Here is a 19,726-nt window from a genome sequence, read left to right as displayed (position 1 = left end):
CAGGGAAGAATAGGAGGGGCTAGTAGTCAGAGGGCAGGACGAGCTTTGGCAGTCTCCACAATATCCCGGATCCAGGCCTCCCGGCACGCAGCAAACCTCTCTAGATGATAGGTCAGATATTAACATCTTATCTGAAAATATGCTACCATTCTCAGTTCTGTATGCCACATGGACAAAAAGGAGGGGAGAAAAAAAAGAGAGAAAGGCACACGTGTTTCAGTTTCTTTTGATAGTATAGCTCAAACTAACAGTTTCTGTGTTTCTCTTTTGAGCAATATCTGAATGTTACAGAAAAATGTGCAAATATTAAAGTAGAATTCCTTACAAAATGCTTCATCCTGACTTCAACATGGTGCTTGGTAAAAATGTGAAATTGAAGGCTATTCAGCTGTACCTAATATTTGTTGCTCTTAGCTGCTGTAAGATTAACCTCTTCTATGATTCTGCGCTGCTTTTGTGGGAGATATTGTTGTGACATTAAAGCTAGAACTCATTAGAAAGGTGTTTTTTTTATAATCAGTAGCTATTACTGATCTCTTAACTCTTTGTTTTACTTTGTAGCAGAAGGGTTAGAGATTTTTCTGAAGTTATCCTCGAGGTTGCTGGCTTTTGTCTCGACAGTGTCAGAATATTAAAGAATGTTAACAGCATACACTAGCGATGGTTGTTGTTTTTTACCTCTTATTGTGCCAGGCTGAAGCAGTTATGTTTATCCTTTTAAAAACCTGAATTTCTTTTTTTTCCTCCCTCCTTCTGGTTCTTATTTTGTAAACTGGCTTAAAGTTTCCCTAAAGACACACAGAAAGGTTTTTGTGTTGTTTCTAAAGGGGCCGAAGTTTAAAGAGGAGAGATTCCCCCCCTCTTCTACATAATGGAGCTTTCAGGTAACCTCTTTTAAAAGGCATGGTTACAGCCTTTGTGTTGAAAGGTGTATCTGCTGCCGGGGTTTGCTGATGCAGACAGGCTGGCTGGTGATTAACAAAGGTCATTAGACTTTGGAATCTGGCAGGGGAGTGGGGTGTCTTCTGTGCAAAGAAAGACGACTCCCAAGGGACGAGGACAGGGCAGTCTGGAGGGGGTCTTCCTTTCTGCTTCCCCGTCCTCCTGCTGGGAGGTTACTGTGTTTTGATTAAGTCCGTAGAATTGTGTAAGACTGTGTTGCTGGAATTAATAAACGCATTTATCATTCATGAGTTAAAAGAACTTTTGGAGATCTTTGCAAATGATTGTTCAGGAAGAAAAGGTTCTGTTTTGACAGCACATGAGAACAGATACTATTTGTGTGTGTGTGTGTGTGGAGGTAAATCATACAAAAGAGGGAGAGTCCTGTTCTTAGATGATGGGTTTTTTGTTTTGTTTTGGCTTGGTTTTTGTATCATCCAAGGGAAAAAAAAAAACCTTGTATACCTGAGATGAATCTGAGAGATAAGTGAGGCCATGTTGTGCACAGGCAAGAAGCTATGAGCCACTGAGTGCAGTTGTCTGAGCTAAAATGGCTGCTCCGAAAGATCAGAGGAGTAGGGCAGCTTAGTGAGTCTTAAAGCTTCAGTGGCGCAGGGGATCATACCTCTTGAAAGTGCGATAAACACATTCAGCAGAGCTGTGGCTTGTTTGGTTGAGATGAGAATGTTGTCCCACAAGCGGGGTCCGGTACCCGGTGTGCCGTAAGCCAATCTTACACACAGAGCCGAGATATTTATTTAGCTCATGTTTGTACAAAGATGGGTGCTAGGTGGCAATTCCACAAAGCTAGCACACCACACAAAAGAACTACAGCGTATTTATATTGTTACATGATTAGTAAAAGTCTGCCTAAGTTCGTGCTCATTGGTTAGTTGTGTTCAAATTAGCCTCGCTTGCCATGTAAATTAGCACGCATGCTCCTTGCAGGTGTGGGGGGGCAAGTCTTTCCAGTCTTGAATTGAGTCAGTGGTTGCGATCTCCCCCTGCCGCCTTTACCTTTCCCCTAGTTACCGCAGTTTTTGCTGACTTCTTGTTTCTTTGGCAATCATCCAGCCTCCGGCTCCTTCTAGGGCCCTTTTATCAGTCTTCTAGTTCTTCTTCAAGGGCATAGTCGTTGTAAGGCATGCGTTGTTTATACAAGGTAATCAGTCTAGAAAAATGAAGACTACAGTCTAGGATAGGTATTAACTCAATCATATGGCTACAAGACTAGGCTTGGGGAACAGATAGTGAAAAACGGATGATCTGCTTTTCTGTGAAGTGCTCTAAATGCAGGAGTCATTTGCTCCATGGAAAAAAAAAATGTTTTCAGGTCTAATGGACTGTGCTACAGGAGACATGGAGTGGGGCTTCTCTCACTACTGTAATTTGGTCCCAGAACAGATAGTAACCTCTTCCACAGTGTTTGATCTGGTGCTTGCAAATAAAAGCTCGAGTATCTTAATCATTGCAGCTTTGCTAGCTGAAAAGAAGCTGGTGCACCATTTGTGCTTTTTTTGGTTGTTTTTTTTTTGTTGTTGTTAGAGGTGGTGGGGGACACATATTGCAGTGAGCACAGTAATGTACATTAAACATGTGGAGTGTCTGTGCTCGCTGTCCAGAAATAGACTTGCCAGAAGTTTATTTTAGCAGGCTATAAGACAAAGCATTATTTTATGCAGTGTCCTCTCTTTGTGCCCTAGTGTTTTTGGGTTTTATATTGGGCATAAATGGCTGGGTTTTGGTAGCAAAGGGCTGCAGTGTGGGAGGAGGCCATGAACAGCCAGTTCCAGCCAGTTCTGAAACAAATGGAAAGAACCCATTGCGAGCCAAACTTTCAGAGAATCAGAGGAGCATATGGTGCCTCTGCTCAAACATATTTAAGAAAGGGTGGTTGCCAATAGGGGTAGGAGGCGCACTCTTGGAAGGAGGTGTTCCACACGGGAGCGGTGACGCCCTCAAAAGGGACTGTGGCCCATGGTGGAACCCACACTGGAGCAGAGCAGTAAGAAGCAAGGAGCAGTGGAGGAAGATGAGGAGGGGCAGAAAGAAACCATTATGTGCTGACCCCAACCTCCTGTGCTGCCTGTCACCTCACTGAAGGAATTGGAACTGATTGGGTGTAATGTGTGGCAAAAACAAGGGGAGTTGAGACTAAGGGGGTGGTGGATGATAAGTGTCTGGCTTATAGTTGACCCTGGGGAAGGGTGAGGAAGGGTGTTTCCCTAATTGTTTGTTTCACTGTTTTCTTTCTTTCTCAGTATCCAAATCAGTAATTAAAAGTTCATGTTAGTTGACAATAAACTAAATGAAGTAAAATTCCCTGAGTCAAGACTGTTTTGCCTGCGGCAGGTTTTCATCTTGCTATAGAAGTAGTTTTACATTCTACAGTAAATACATGGAATTTTCACAGTAAAATGTTTTTGTCTGCTATTGCATCTTGGACCTCTGGAACTCCTAGGTTATCTTGGCCCAGTGCAATGTGTGGGAAACTTAATAAATGAGTTATTACTTTAAAATAATAGGTTGCTTTTGTGCCCAATTGCTGTAAAGGGCAGGAGGGTCTCAGCCTTTTGCATTTCTTGTGTTTTGTGTGTCCTCTTGTTTATGGCAGTACATAAACTAAGAGCCTAGTGATAAATTCCTCCCCAGTGTTCTGTGATGCGGGATTAATTGGTCACATACTGAACTCGATCTTACCAAATTTTGTTACTTTGTACATTACAGTATACAGAGGTTTGGGATTAATCAATGAAGTCATGAAGTGTTTAGGGAAGATCGCTGTTACTTATGTTTCCATTGTACTTTTGCAGTATTCCTATTCTTCTTACTGCCCATCGCTTCCTCTAACTCCTATCCCACCAAAGATATGTCCCCAATGACAGACCATAATGGAACTCTGTAAGAGTTATAACAAAGAGTGGAGATGTTCTCGGTGTTTGGTGGAATTAATTCCAATGCACAGTATTCTATTCTGGATACACATATTTAGATCTCACTTTGCAATTATGCTTATGTTTTCCACTGAAGTCAGGAATTCTAGGATTTTGAAAAGAAAGACAAGTGTTTCAATTTTATGGGTTTTTTTAATTGCTGGTAATGAAACTGGCAGGACTTTCTCAGCTTCCAAGAAGGTTAGAGTGGATCTTCTAGAAGCAGAAACCACTGTCATCTGTTTGTAAGTTTCAGTGCATGAATGTTTGGGAGTAATGTGGTGGTGGTTCTAGCATATAGCTGCTAGTCTCTGAATGAGACAAACTTCCTAACAACAGCTCTCTCCTGAGTAATGGAAAAGCCTAGAGGACAAAGTCCATTGAAACAGTAGTCATTTGTCAGAAGGTTGACTGTAGCATTGATAACAGCAACGTGTAAGTTACCTAGATAGGGCTTTCTTTGAATCAGAATTGCCTTGATGACTCTTAAATGTTGAGTTTTAAGCTGCAGTAATTATGGAATTTCTGGAAATCATTAAGTCATGCGATAAGAAGCTTGGTGTTAATATATTTTCAGAATTCACTGAATGGCATTTCTGTAAAAACAAAACAAAAAAACTCCCAAAACCAACCAGAGAAAAACAAAACAAAACAAACCCCTGCTTCTTTCCTTCTCCTTTTCTTGTTTTTCTTGCAGAATTTTCTAATGCAAAAGATCATTCCTGAACCATGGAGGTGCTGCAGTGTGATGGCTGTGATTTCCGAGCTCCATCCTATGAAGACCTAAAAGCTCACATTCAGGATGTTCATACTGCTTTTCTGCAGCCAACAGATGTCTCTGAGGAAAACCCTAGCCAGCCAAGGTCTGGCTCCATGAATGCTAGCAACCAGACTGAGATTGAATTTTCTTCTGTAAAGGATGAATTTACAATTGCAGATGAAATAGCAGGTAAACCTCAACCCTAAGCCCCTATCTCACATGTGACTTATTTCAGTGCATTTTAATTGGTATGTTTCAGTGTGATTTTTAAACTGTTATCTTTATCACTATGGTAGTGAAGTGAATGATGTTTAGTTACAGCCATATTTTTTCTGTAAATGCAAACGTGTGGATTTGTCATCTTGCTATTTTTCACATGCTTCTTCATATTGCTTCTTTTCCTTGTTTTACACCACCATGAGCTCTAGAAGAGTTTTGAACTTTATTAGCATACCTTTTTACGTCAAGAAGCTTATTTTGGAAATTGTCTATCCCAAATTATGTACCATCTTGGTATTCTGACCATTCTCGTATGCACAGGTCTAATCATAAATGAGGGAATCCTGGTGTGATTAACATGCTCAGGATGTGTGTGTATTTATATGCATACAGGGTAGATGGGGGGGAACTGTCTAATTTTACTTATTTACATATTTACTTTTTAATTCTTATTTTAGGGCAAAATACAACAACTCAGATGGGGACTGGAAGTTATTATAGCCAGAGCCAAAGTTTTTATGGTCAACATATGGCTCCAAATCCTAAACCAACCAACAAGTTTTTCCAGTGCAAATTCTGTGTGCGTTACTTCCGATCTAAAAACCTCCTCATAGAGCACACCCGCAAGGTTCATGGAGCACAAGTTGGGGGGAGCTCAGTAGGGTCACACACTGCTGGATCCTTAAATTACAACATCATGATGCACGAGGGGTTTGGCAAAGTTTTCTCTTGCCAGTTCTGCACCTACAAATCACCAAGGCGCGCAAGGATTATTAAGCACCAGAAAATGTATCACAAAAACAATCTGAAGGAGAGTTTGACTCCTACTGCTACCTCTGCTGTATCTGAATTGACATCTGCTTCTGCGCCAGTGCAGGAACCCTGCAAGGAATTGCCTGCAGAGGTGGTAGAACGGAGCATTTTGGAGTCCATGGTCAAGCCTCTAACAAAGTCCAGAGGCAACTTTTGCTGTGAATGGTGCAGTTACCAGACACCTCGAAGGGAGCGCTGGTGTGACCATATGATGAAGAAGCACCGCAGCATGGTAAAAATACTGTCAAGTTTGAGGCAGGAACAAGACAGAACCAGTGCACCTGATGTGCAGAGTAAGAGTGCCCAGAATGCCTCCCCAAACTCTAATTACATCTCTATGAATATAACAGGACGTGATATGTTGAATGCTGATGTCTCAAACTTCAGAAGCTCTATGGGCAATTCCCTTATCAGGCCCAACTCTTCTATATCCTCTAAGTTTTCTTCTGTGTCTTATCCTCAAATGAAGTCTAAATTACCTCACAACTCGGGCATAGTTAATTTGTCTGACAGATCCCGCTATGGAGTTGCTGACATGACAAATTCTTCTGCTGACTTGGAAACAAACAGTATGCTAAATGACTCCAGCTCAGACGAAGAGCTAAATGAAGTGGACAGCGAGAATGGCTTGAACTCTGTGGACCACCAGACTTCAGGAATATCTGCAGAGCAACTGATGGGATCTGATGGCAACAAGCTGTTGGAAACGAAAGGGATTCCCTTTAGAAGATACATGAACAGGTTCCAATGTCCTTTTTGCCCTTTCCTCACAATGCACCGCCGAAGCATATCCCGTCACATTGAGAATATCCACCTGTCTGGGAAGACAACTGTATACAAATGCGATGAATGCCCTTTCACCTGTAAGAGTTCATTAAAGCTTGGAGCTCATAGGCAATGTCATGCAGGTACAACATCAGACTGGGACACTGTGAATTCTCAGAGTGAAAACATTGTCTCCTCTTTGAATGACAACACAGTTTCTTATGAAAGTGGAAATATAAACGGAAGGAAGTCAGCTGGGATGATGGAAACAGTGCAGCAGCAACAGCAGCAGTTGCCTCAACCCCATTCACAGCATCCTTATAAGTGCACAATGTGTAACTATTCTACCACTACTTTGAAAGGCCTCAGAGTTCATCAGCAGCACAAGCACTCATTTTGTGACAACTTACCAAAATATGATGGACTGCCATCCAACATCCCACAAGAGAGCGAGGCAGATGCTCTCACCTCTGTCAGCACAGTGAAGAAAAGCCAGACCTCAATTCTTGGTCTCTCGTCTAAAAATAGCTTTGTTGCTAAGGTCACTCGGAAGTTATCAAATGACTGCCCTTTGGATCTCTCACCAGTGAAGAAAAGAACTAGAATTGATGAAATAGCAAGCAACCTGCAGAGCAAAATAAACCAAAACAAACAGCAAGAAGATGCTGTGATTAATGTAGAGGATGATGAGGAAGAGGAGGAAGATAATGAGGTGGAGATAGAAGTGGAATTAGACAGAGAAGAAGAACAAACAGAACCAATGGTGGAGGTTTCTAGTTCTTATGCACCCCAGCAAATGTGGGGGAGAGAGACTAATGATTCCCAGAAGGATGCAAACTTCAGAAACATGCATCATGATTATAATTCCACCAATGGAGCAGAGATCGAGCTCACTTTATCTGAAGATGAGGAAGATTATTTTTCTTCCATTAACATGAAAGACCAACAGAGCCCTAATGCCTCTGTTCTGGGAAGCCAGACAAATATGTATGGCCCTGATCAGAACAACGAAAATGTGGAGATTAACGACTCTGGCAGGCTTTACTATTGTAAACACTGTGATTTTAGCAACAAATCTGCCAGGAGTGTTAGCACCCACTACCAACGGATGCACCCCTACATAAAATTCAGCTTTAGGTATATCTTGGATCCCAATGATCACAGTGCAGTATACAGATGTCTTGAGTGTTATATTGACTATACGAACTTTGAAGACCTGCAGCAACACTATGGAGAGCATCACCCTGAAGCTATGAATGTATTGAACTTCGATCACTCTGATCTGATCTACCGCTGTCGCTTCTGTTCTTACACTAGCCCAAATGTTAGAAGCCTGATGCCGCATTACCAAAGAATGCATCCAACAGTGAAAATTAACAATGCGATGATATTTTCAAGCTATGTTGTTGAGCAGCAAGAGGGGCTAAACACAGAGTCTCAGACACTGAGAGAGATCTTGAATTCTGCTCCAAAAACTATGGCAACCTCCACCCCTGTGGCTCATGGGACTACTGTGCCAGCAAGTTTTAACAAAAGTGCCACAAAGAGTTTTAGTCCTGAATGTGAAAATCAGAAGGCACCTTCGGTCAATTCTGTGGTTGTTTATGACTGTGATGTGTGCTCATTTGCAAGCCCTAACATGCATTCAGTTCTGGTGCATTACCAGAAAAAACACCCTGAAGAAAAAGCATCATATTTCAGAATTCAAAAGACCATGCATATAGCTTCTGTTGATAGGGGCTCTGCCCTGGCTCAAATGTCTTTTGAGATGGGGGTGTCTGTCTCCTCAAAACTGTCCAACTTGGCTTCTCAACCTCCACCTCCCCCACCACTGCCCCCAGACCTTGCTCCTGAACTCTACTATTGCAAACACTGTTCATACAGCAACCGTTCAGTTGTGGGAGTGCTTGTCCACTACCAGAAAAGGCATCCAGAAATAAAGGTCACTGCCAAGTACATCAGGCAGGCACCCCCTACTGCGGCAATGATGAAGGCTGATGAGCTGCCACCTGGGATTCAGAAACTGCCAGTATCAGTGCAGCAGTTGAGCCGGGGCAGTTCTGAGAGCTCTGTGAATCCCCTTGAGAACGAAATGTTCTTCTGCCAGCACTGCGATTATGGAAACCGGACTGTGAAAGGTGTGCTCATTCATTATCAAAAGAAGCATCGTGATTTCAAAGCCAACGCAGATGTGATTAGGCAGCATACAGCCACCATTAGAAGCCTTTGTGATCATAACCAGAAGAAATCATCTGGCAGCATGCCTGCTCACACCTCCAGCACTGAACAGGACAAGACAAAGTTGAGAGCCCTCAAATGCAGGCAGTGTAGCTACACATCACCTTACTTCTATGCGTTAAGGAAGCATATTAAGAAAGACCACCCGAATCTGAAGGCCACGGTCATGTCCATTCTGAGATGGGCATTTTTGGATGGCTTGATAGAAGCTGGTTATCACTGTGAATGGTGCATTTATTCACATACAGAACCAAGTGGTTTGCTTGTGCATTACCAAAGGAGACATCCTGAACATTATGTTGACTATACATATATGGCAACTAAACTCTGGGCAGGTCCGGATCCTTCCCCTCCTACCCTAGTGATGCCAACAGAGGCAAAGACCTATAAATGCAGAGACTGCATTTTTGAAGCATCTTCCATTTGGGATATTACTAATCACTACCAGGCTTTTCACCCTTGGGCTATGAATGGGGATGAATCTGTATTGTTAGATATCATTAAGGAGAAAGATGCTGCTGAGAAAATTGACACACAGCTTGATGAAGTTAGGGCCAGGATTAATTCTGAAAACCAGGTAACATCACAGATGGACCAGGATGTGGAGGACCCCAGCCTTTCCCAGGAAAAAACTGTTCAGCTGGCTTCTGCAAACCCTGCCATCTCCTCCACTCCATATCAGTGTACAGTTTGCCAGTCTGAGTACAATAACTTGCATGGTCTCCTGACACATTATGGCAAAAAGCATCCTGGCATGAAAGTGAAAGCTGCTGACTTTGCACAGGACATAGACATTAACCCAGGGGCTGTGTACAAATGCAGACATTGCCCATACATTAACACACGCATTCATGGTGTCCTCACACATTACCAGAAACGGCACCCATCAGTAAAGGTCACTGCTGAAGACTTTGTGCATGATGTGGAACAGTCGAATGACATCGCCCAGAATGACATAGAAGAGACCAGTAGAATTTTCAAGCAAGGCTATGGTGCATACCGGTGCAAACTATGCCCTTACACCCATGGCACACTGGAGAAGCTCAAAATTCACTATGAGAAATACCATAATCAGCCTGAATTTGATGTTTTTGCTCAGTCACCGCCAAAGGTGTCTGCCTCAGTGGAGCCAGACATGGTAACTGAAATCAAGGCCTCCCCAGAAATTGCTGCTGATGGTGTTGGAGAAGTCTCTATCTCAGCACCTCATTTCTCCAGTTCTCACTTAGTGTCTCACACAGTGTTCCGGTGTCAGCTCTGCAAATACTTCTGTTCTACCCGGAAGGGGATAGCCAGGCACTACCGCATCAAACATAATAACGTTCGGGCACAACCAGAAGGCAAGAACAACCTCTTCAAGTGTGCTTTGTGTTCCTACACCAACCCTATCCGCAAAGGGCTTGCAGCACACTACCAGAAAAGGCATGACATTGATGCTTACTACACTCATTGTTTAGCAGCCTCCAGGACAGTAAGCGACAAACCCAATAAAGTGATCATTCCATCTCCTCCCAAAGATGACACTCCTCAGTTAAGTGAGGAGCTGAGGAGGGCTGTGGAAAAGAAGAAATGCTCGCTTTGTTCCTTTCAATCTTTTAGCAAAAAAGGTATTGTGTCCCACTACATGAAACGTCACCCTGGTGTTTTTCCTAAGAAGCAGCATGCGAGCAAGCTGGGGGGTTACTTCACTGCCGTGTATGCTGATGAACATGAAAAGTCAACTCCAGCTGAGGAAAGGAATGACTTTGAAAAGCCTGAGGTGGAGAGCGAGGCTCAGGAAACTGAGTGGCTTCCCTTCAGATGCATAAAATGTTTCAAGCTATCCTTCAGCACAGCAGAGTTGCTGTGCATGCATTACACTGACCACCACAGCAAGGATTTGAAGAGAGACTTTACCATACTGGGAAGTGGCACCCGCTCTCATAATGCTGTCTACCAGTGCAAGCACTGTGATACTAAATTGCATAGCATGGCAGAGCTGACCTCACACTTGAATAGTCACAATGAGGAATTCCAGAAGCGTGCCAAACGTCAGGAGAGGAGGAAACAGCTTTTGAGCAAGCAGAAATATGCAGATGGTGCTTTTACAGATTTCAAACAAGAGAGGGTAAGGATCTGTGTGTCTGGTCTCCTTCTCTGCTTCCTCTCCCCAGGGAGAAAAACAAACCAAAAGCCGTTCTTCTATACCCCAAGAGGCTCCTTATTACTAATACCCACTTGCATGTTAATGAGTGACTCAGCGTGTCAATGGGCTCTATAAGTTGGTTACATATTCTGTTTTAATTTCCTTTATTCTTCACCTATTCCTAGGCTCCATGGGAAGCTCTGCTCCTTCCAACTGTTTCAGGATTTTCCCTATCTTTCTTCCTTCCTCCCACCCTTATGGATGGCTATCTGTATCTGACAGTTATTTATTCTATTGCAAGGCTGTTGTTTGCTTTCTCATAGATTCTTTAGCAAATGTCCCATTCTACTGCTCATCAATATACCTTGAAATAACACACCAATTTCCAATTCAAGTTTATCTATTTCAGTACATTTTCTGATAAAGAACCTGATGTTTATGTGCATCTATCCAATAACTTCAAGCTTTGGGCAAGTGTTCCTGTGAACAGAAGACCAAATTCTGCTACTCTTTTCTGTACCCTTCTCCCCATCTGGAGTAACTCTACTTGCTGTAGAAAAGCATACAACTGGGGGGGGGGGAACTGTGAAAGAGCATGGTTTGGTCTTGTAAGTTAAAACTGAACGGTCTTATAGGGGACTACTATTATGCAGAAACTCAAGGTTTTTCCTGTGCACATGTCCTGTCCACCTATTTTGAGGGCTTTAATAGAAGTCAGTGCAAATTGAGGTTGAAGTTTTCACAATAGCATGTTGTAGTGGGTTGACCTTGGCTGGACGCCAGGTGCCCACCAAGCTGCTCTATCACTCCCCCTCCTCAGCAGGACGGGGGGGAAGAAAATAAGATGGAAAAGAACTCGTGGGTCAAGATAAAGGCAGTTTAATAAAGCAAAAGCAAAGGCCGCACATGGAAGCAAAGGAAAACAAAAGTTTTATTCTCTACTTCCCATCAGCAGGCGATGTCCAGCCACTTCCCTGGAAGTAGGGCTTCAGTACATATAGCCGTTGCTCCGGAAGACAAACGTCGTAATAACGAATGCCCCTCCCTCCTCCTCCTTTCTCTTAGCTTTTATTTCTGAGCAGACGTCATATGGTATGGAATATCCCTTTGGAGAATTTGGGTCAGCTGTCCTGGCTCTGTCCCCTCCCAAGATCTTACCCACCCCCAGCCTACTGGCCTTTGGGGGTGAGGGGGGGGATGTTGGAGAGACAGCCTTGATGCTGTGGGAGCACTGCTCAGCAGTAGCCAAAACACTGGTGTGTTATCAACACCTTTCTAGCTACCAATACAAAGCACAGCACTACGAGGGCTGCTATGGGGACAATTAACTCCATCTCAGCCAGACTCAATACACATGTGTACACTAAATGCAATTTCCCTTAAGGTGCAAAATCTGGTCTGGGTATATTCCTAAAAGTGAGATATCAGAAGCGTGTTTTAGTATTACATTAGTATAACTGATTAATACTCATGTGCTTCAATAGGCTTTTGGACACTTGGAAGATGCTTCAAAACTTAAGGAGAAGAAAGTAGTTGGCTACAAATGTAAATTTTGTGTAGAAGTTCATCCAACACTTCGAGCCATCTGTAATCATCTCCGTAAGCATGTCCAGTATGGGAATGTTTCTTCTGTGTCAGCTACAGTAAAGGTGAGAATTCTGTGAACTGACAGCGTTTTTCGTTTGATATTAAGGCCTAACTGAAAGCCCGTAGAGGGCTCCCATGGAGTCAAATGGGTTTTGGATTGGATATTCTGAACAGTTAAGCATGACATTCTAATCTAATTCTTCAGATTTCTGCAGCACGTTTTGTTTTGACTTTCTTCTGCTCTTTATCTGGGGCACAAAAACTATTTAATTCTCATTTCTTATTTGCCACAAAGGAATTGATATCACAGATGACTGAAAGGCTTGATTTATGAGCAGGAGCTTCTCCCTCAGCTGTTCTGGGCTACTTTTCTGCTTTCTTAGACCCTTAAAGTGTGGGGTTTTTTTTCTTTTTTTTTTTTCTCCAACCCATATGCAAAAGTGAAATTATAGTGCTGCAAACACATATTCAAATAGCCAGCTGAGCCAGGGGTCCAATTCAAGTGGTTAATTGTAAATGTGCTGCTGTTTCCTCCCTATGCAAGTGGAGACGACCTAGAATGTCTCAGGACAGGCTGTGCTCCACAGCCAGCTTTACAGGATATCAGCAGGGGGAGTTCAGGTGCAGTAAGGTTGCAGGAACTGGTTATGCACTTCTCCTTTTCTTGCCGCAGTGAGTACTCAGCAAAATCTCATTCTGCAGTCCTCAGAATGTGACCTAAAGCATGCCTATTTCATGACATCAGCTGTGTGCTGTGTAAAGTAGCTGAGTCCTTCAGAGTCTAAACGGTTCTACCTAAGAGCTTTCATTGTCCTTCCACTGACCTTCCTTTAGCTTATCCAACACTACTGACAGAATGGGATGATTCCCTTCTATCAAATGATACCTGCTCTTTCCCTGCTTCTTAAGTAAAGTTTATGTGGGGTCAATACCATCTTTTGAGCAAGTAGATACTAAACAGCAGGGAACAAAAACTAAAATCCAAGACCCAAAAAACATGATATAAATATACTTTTCATTTTTAATGTTGCTGCAAAATGCATGCTATGCTAATTAACACTTAGGAAAGGGACCAAGAGATGGGTTGTTTGTTTTTTAATGTATATACATATATATATAATTAAAGACTAGGCTCTCTTTATACAGAAAGTCATTAGTGTAGTATGGTAGGGATACCTTTAGAAAGTGAATGCAGTGGGAAACCTAGATATTAAAATTAATACATAGGAGAGACTGAGGGGCAGAAGGGAGAGAGAATTGATGGCTTTGGGGGGGGTATGTGTTTTTTAGCAGGAAGCTGAAGATTCTTCAAGCACAACTTTGGAGGGTTTTGAGGGAGCCAAAGACCCTGGCACTGTGGAATTTACAGAAGCTGAATCTGGAGCATCCTTGGAAGATGAAACCAGGCCTGGGGGCTACCACTGCAGCCAGTGTGACCGGGTTTTGATGTCTATGCAGGGTCTGCGATCTCATGAGAGGAGTCACTTGGCTCTGGCCATGTTTACCCGGGAAGACAAGTACAGCTGCCAGTATTGCTCCTTTGTCTCTGCTTTCAGGCACAAGTAAGTTATGGTTTGTTTTCAACAGAAGCACAGACTAGCATGACTGTTTTTTATGTTGGTTGACATTGAAGGAGAGCACACTCGATTTCAAGCCACGTTTTTCTCTTTCTCAGGATTTAGGTATTTTGTATGCCCCCAAACTTTTTGCCATTGCCTGTGACTATAAAAAGTCCCATTTTTATGTCTTCTTGAACTCAAGTTCTCTTTTTGTTGTGTGTAGGGGAAATACACACCAAGCAAAAGATGCCCACCACTTACGCAGTCCTGTCAAATACATGAAATTAAAAAAGCCATAAAGAGGAAAAAGTATTTTTCACTAGTCTTCCATGTAACTACCTTATTTTTAAATAGTACTGTGACTCTTATTTGATTGAGATGTCATTTCTAGTGTTGAACAGTTATCACAAATCAATCTTAAAGTTAGATTTTTTTTTTCTTATTTGTGTTATGCAATTTCAGTCTCTGAACATGGTCTTCACATCAGTGTGGTATACTTGAAATGGGTTGAGGAAATCACCCTTATCTGATGTGACCCATGAAAAATGCATGGTCATAATAAATAATCAAGTTCCTCATGACTTATTTCTTTGCCTACAGCTAGGAAGCTTTAGAATTCTTTTAATCATATTTATTCATGGCTTGCCACAAAGAAATGAGGTTTATTGGATTTTTTTTTTTTACTGGCATCCTAGACTGACAAACGCATGTACATGTTTTCTGTAGCTTCTGGGGGGAGAACTGTCCCGTCCCCCCATCCTGTGTCCATCCCCCTTCCCCCCAAAGAAGAGAGATCCAGGTGCTCATTTAACATAGGCATTGATAGCACTGTCAGTGACACCCTTAAATTGGGTGAAGTTGTCACTGTTCTGTAATTAAAAGCATGTGGGAAAGAAAGCATGATATAAGAAATATTTATAAACCCTTGTGTTAGAAAAGCAGCATTTCTGTCAGTATCACAGCATGGTTCCTATGTGGATGAGCAGCAGGGGATAATAGTCCAAGGGCTGAGCAGGCCTTGGCAGTGTCTCATTAACATCCTGGATCTGAGCTCCTGGCAAGCGACAAACCTCCCTGTACAGCAGGTCAGGTCTGCATCTCCCCTGCAGAAGGGAGTCTCCCACTACTATCACTCACCACTTCCCCCTGGTGCTGTTGCATGGTTCAGGTGCAGCCAGCTCTGATGCTTCATTGGACAGAGCTCCCAGCCCCTCATCTGCAACCAGATGCAGAACCATAGAACCTATTCTATAGTTGCAGATCTGCTGGTGAAGCAGGAGCCGTCCTCCCAGTGCCAGATATCACAAGCTTCCAGCCTTTGCCATCTTGGTAGTCTCCATTTCCCAACCTGATAAACACAGACACTGGCTGCCCCTCCTTCAGTACAATTGGGAGTTTGGGCTCTTGTCTCTGCAGGATCTCTGAGAAGATCCTGTTAATCTTTTTCTCATTATCTCTGATGCTGTGCAGTTGTCTGACCTCCTGCAGCTCCTTTAACCTGGTAACACAGCTTCTCCACCAGTGCAAGGTGGTCCACTGTAGGCAAGGAGACAGTTTTCCTCTGCCCCATCCTCAGTGAGAAGCCTCAGACATTCCCTGTAGCCCCAGACATAGAATAGAATAGAACAGAACAGAACAGTTGGAAGGGACCTACAACAATCATCTAGTCCAACTGCCTGACCACTTCAGGGCTTACCAAAAGTTAAAGCATGTTATTAAGGGCATTGTCCAAATGCCTCTTAAACACTGACAGACTTGGAGCATCGACCACCTCTCTAGGAAGCCTGTTCCAGTGTTTGACCACCCTCTTGGTAAAGAAATGCTTCCTAATGCCCAGTCTAAACCTCCCCTGGCGCAGCTTTGAACCATTCCCACGTGTTGTGTCCCTGGATCCCAGGGAAAAGAGATCAGCACCTCCCTCTCCACTTCCCCTCCTCAGGAAGCTGTAGAGAGCAATGAGGTCACCCCTCAGCCTCCTTCTCTCCAAACTAGACAAACCCAGAGTTCTCGGCCGCTCCTCAGAGGACATGCCTTCCAGCCCTGTCACCAGCTTTGTTGCCCTCCTCTGGACGCATTCAAGGACCTTCACATCCTTCTTAAATTGTGGGGCCCAGAACTGCACACAATACTCAAGGTGAGGCTGCACCAATGCTGTATACAGCAGGATAATCCCCTTTCTTGACCGGCTGGTTATGCTGTGTTTGATGCACCCCAGGATGCGGTTTGCCCTCTTGGCTGCCAGGGCACACTGCTGACTCATATTGATCCCTTTCTGCAGGGCTGCTCTCCAGCCACTCCTTTCCCAATCTATACTTGTGCCTGGCATTACTCCATCCCAGGTGCAGAATCCGGCATTTTGACTTGTTAAATTTCATGCCGCTGATGATTGCCCAATGCTCCAATCTATCTAGATCCCTCTGCAAGGCCTCCTGTCCCTCAAGACAGTCAACAGTACCTCCCAGTTTGGTATCGTCAGCAAACTTGCTAATGGTGCATTCAACTCCTGCATCCAGATCATTGATAAAAATATTGAACAGAACTGGCCTAGGAGGAACACTGCTGGTGACCGGTTGCCAGCCAGATGTAGCCCCTTTCACTACAACCCTTTGAGCTCTGCTCTTCAGCCAGTTCTTCACCCAGCTCACCGTGTACCTGCTCATCTCAGAGTTGGACAACATGTCCAGAAGGATGCTGTGAGGGACAGCATCAAAAGCCTTACTAAAATCCAGAAAAACTCCATCCACCGCCTTCCCTTCATCCACAAAGCGGGTGACCTTATCATCAAAGGGTATCAAATTGGTTAAACAGGACTTTGCCTTTGTGAACTCGTGTTGACTGTGCCTGATGATTGCATTATTCTTGAAATGCCTTTAAGTAGTACCCAGTATAATCTTCCCCATAATTTTCCCAGGAACTGAGGTTAGACTAACAGGTCTGTAGTTTCCTGGGTCTTCCCTCACGCCCTTGTAAATTGGAATAACATTGGCTAGCTTCCAGTCAGCAGGGACCTCCCCAGACTCCCAAGACCTTTGGTAGATGATCAAGAAGGGTCCTGCTGTAACATCCACTAGCTCCCTCAGTACTCTGGGATGAATCCCGTCAGGCCCCGTGGACTTGTGAACATTCAGCTGATACAGCTGGTCCCTTACAATTTCAGTGTCCACAAATGGAAAGTCACTGTTCCCACACTCGTGGTCCTTCAACTCAGGGGACCAGGCAGCCCAAGGTCTATCAGCATTAGTAAAGACTGAGGCAAAAAAACGCATTAAATGCCTCTGCTTTTTCTTCATCCATATTAGTCAGGTGACTATCTTCAACAAGTATCAATCCAATGTTTTCCTTGGACCTCCTCTTGCTATTAACATATTTTAAAAAAGCCTTTCTTCTCTGAAACAACACTGTCCAGTTTCAACTCTAGTTGAGCTTTGGCCTTTCGTGTCTTCTCCCTGCATATACGAACTGTGACTCTAATCTTCCTGCGAAGCCTGACCTCACTTCCGGAGATCATACCATTTCTTTTTCCTCTTGAGCTCCACGAGGAGTTCCCTGTTCAGCCAAGCTGGTCTTCTGCCCTGCTTTCTTGACTTATGACACAATGGGATTGCCTGCTCCTGTGCTTCTAAAAGGTGGATCTTAAAAACTGAGCAGCACTCGTGGACTCCTAAGCCCTCAAAAGCAGATCCCCAGGGTACTCTGCTAAATAGCTCCCTGAATAGCTTAAAGTTTGCTCTCCTGAAGTCCAGGGTAGCAACTCTGCTGTCCTTTTTTCTCATTACACTGAAAATTTTAAACTCAACCATTTCATGATCACTGTGGCCAAGACAGCCACCTACCATCACATCTCCCACGAGTCCTTCTCTATTCACAAACAGCAAGTCTAGGAGGGCACATTTCCTAGTTGGCTCACTGAGTACCTGTGACAAGAAGCTATCATCTTCCACAAGCTTCAGGAATTTCCAAGACTTGCTCATCACAGCAGTATGGCATTCCCAGTTGATGTCTGGGAAGTTGAAATCTCCCATAAGGACAAGGGCTACTGATCCAGAGATTTCTCCTAATTGCCTATAGAATAACTCATCAGTGCTTACATCCTGGCTGGGCAATCGGTAGTAGACACCCACTACAACATCTGCTTTGTTTTCCATCCCCCTGATCCTCACCCAGAGGCTCTCAACCACATCATCGCTAACTGTAAGGGCTGTACAGTCAAACCTCTCCCTTACATATAGTGCGACACCTCCACCTCGCCTGCCCTGTCTATCCCTCCTGAACAGCCTGTAGACCTCCATCCCAGCACTCCAGTCGTGGAACTCATTCTACCAAGTCTCACTAATACCAATGATATCATAGTTCTGGGAACAGACCAACGCTTCCAGTTCATCCTGTTTGTTTCTCATACTGCGTGCGTTGCTGTAGAAGCATTTCAGATGTGCTCCTAAACCCTCCGTGCTCCCAGGAGCAGCGTAAATGTTCCCACTAGCACTGCCACCCTCAGACGATGCCATGCCAACCCATGGCTTACTTCCGCTCTCCTGATGGTATCCCCTTCCCCCATCGATCCTAGTTTAAAGCCCCAATTGGTCCTAGAATCATAGAATCATTGAGGTTGGAAAAGACCTCAAAGATCATCGAGTCCAACCGTCAACCCAACACCACCATGCCCACTAAACCATGTCCCTAAGCGCCTCATCTACACGTCTTTTAAATATCTCCAGGGATGGGGACTCCACCGCTTCCCTGGGCAGCCTGTTCCAATGTTTCACCACTCTTTCAGTAAAGAAATTTTTCCTTACATCCAATCTAAACCTCTCCTGCCGCAACTTGAGGCCATTTCCTCTCATCCTATCGCTAGTTACTTGGGAGACGAGACCGACACCCACCTCGCTACAACCTCCTTTCAGGTAGTTGTAGAGAGCGATGAAGTCTCCCCTCAGCCTCCTTTTCTCCAGGCTAAACAGTCCCAGTTCCCTCAGCCGCTCCTCATAAGACTTGTTCTCCAGACCCCTCACCAGCCTCGTTGCCCTTCTCTGGACACGCTCCAGCACCTCAACGTCCTTCTTGTAGTGAGGGGCCCAAAACTGAACACAGTATTCGAGGTGCGGCCTCACCAGTGCCGAGTCCTGCCAGCTTACGAGCAAAGAAGCGTTTCCCCCATCAGGACAGGTGGATCCCTTCAGGCCCCAGCGTACCTTGTGTCTCACAGACTCTTCCATACTTGTAAAAACCGAAGTTCTGGTGGAGGTACCAGTCCTGGAGCCAGGTATTGATGTCTTGGGCACGCCTATTTCTTCCATTGACTCTCCCCATTACTGGGAGGATTGAGGAAAACACTACCTGCGCTCCTGAATCTTTTAGCATTCTTCCCAGGGCCCTGAAATATCTTTTGATTGACCTTGGCCTTCTTTTTGCAATGTCATTAGTACCCACGTGAAAGAGCAGGAATAGGTAATAGTCTGAAGGCTGTACTAAGCTCGTCAGTCATCTGGTTACATCCCTGATTTGGGCCCCAGGGAGGCAGCAAACTTCCCTGAAAAGAGGATCCAGTCTGCAAAAGGGTGCCTCCACTCTGTTCAGGAGAGAGTCACAGATGACCATAACTTGCCATTGTTTCATAGAATCATAGAATCATTGAGGTTGGAAAAGACCTCTAAGATCATCGAGTCCAACCGTCAACCCAACACCACCAGGCCCACTAAACCATGTCCCTAAGCGCCTCATCTACACGTCTTTTAAATACCTCCAGGGATGGGGACTCCACCACTTCCCTGGGCAGCCTGTTCCAATG

General features: G+C 44.1%; 1 protein-coding gene across 4 annotated transcripts in view; it reads left to right on the top strand.

Moving 5' to 3' along the window:
- Positions 1 to 19,726, top strand: part of LOC143172049 (zinc finger protein 462-like) — a 118,518-nt gene that overhangs the window by 32,139 nt on the left and 66,653 nt on the right. For 3 of the 4 annotated variants that reach the window (XM_076361269.1, XM_076361271.1, XM_076361272.1), the window contains exons 2-5: positions 4,573 to 4,824; positions 5,313 to 10,777; positions 12,280 to 12,444; positions 13,673 to 13,944. In XM_076361269.1, the coding sequence (XP_076217384.1) occupies positions 4,605 to 4,824; positions 5,313 to 10,777; positions 12,280 to 12,444; positions 13,673 to 13,944 (6,122 nt within the window). In that variant the 5' untranslated portion in view covers positions 4,573 to 4,604. The remainder of the gene's footprint in view (positions 1 to 4,572; positions 4,825 to 5,312; positions 10,778 to 12,279; positions 12,445 to 13,672; positions 13,945 to 19,726) is intronic. The other variant, XM_076361270.1, reaches the window with a different exon arrangement.

This window comes from Aptenodytes patagonicus, chromosome W (assembly GCF_965638725.1).
Source record: "Aptenodytes patagonicus chromosome W, bAptPat1.pri.cur, whole genome shotgun sequence".
In the NCBI taxonomy this organism is placed as follows: Eukaryota; Metazoa; Chordata; class Aves; order Sphenisciformes; family Spheniscidae; genus Aptenodytes; species Aptenodytes patagonicus.
Note: the sequence above shows the minus strand (reverse complement) of the source record. Positions and strands in the feature narration are given on the sequence as shown.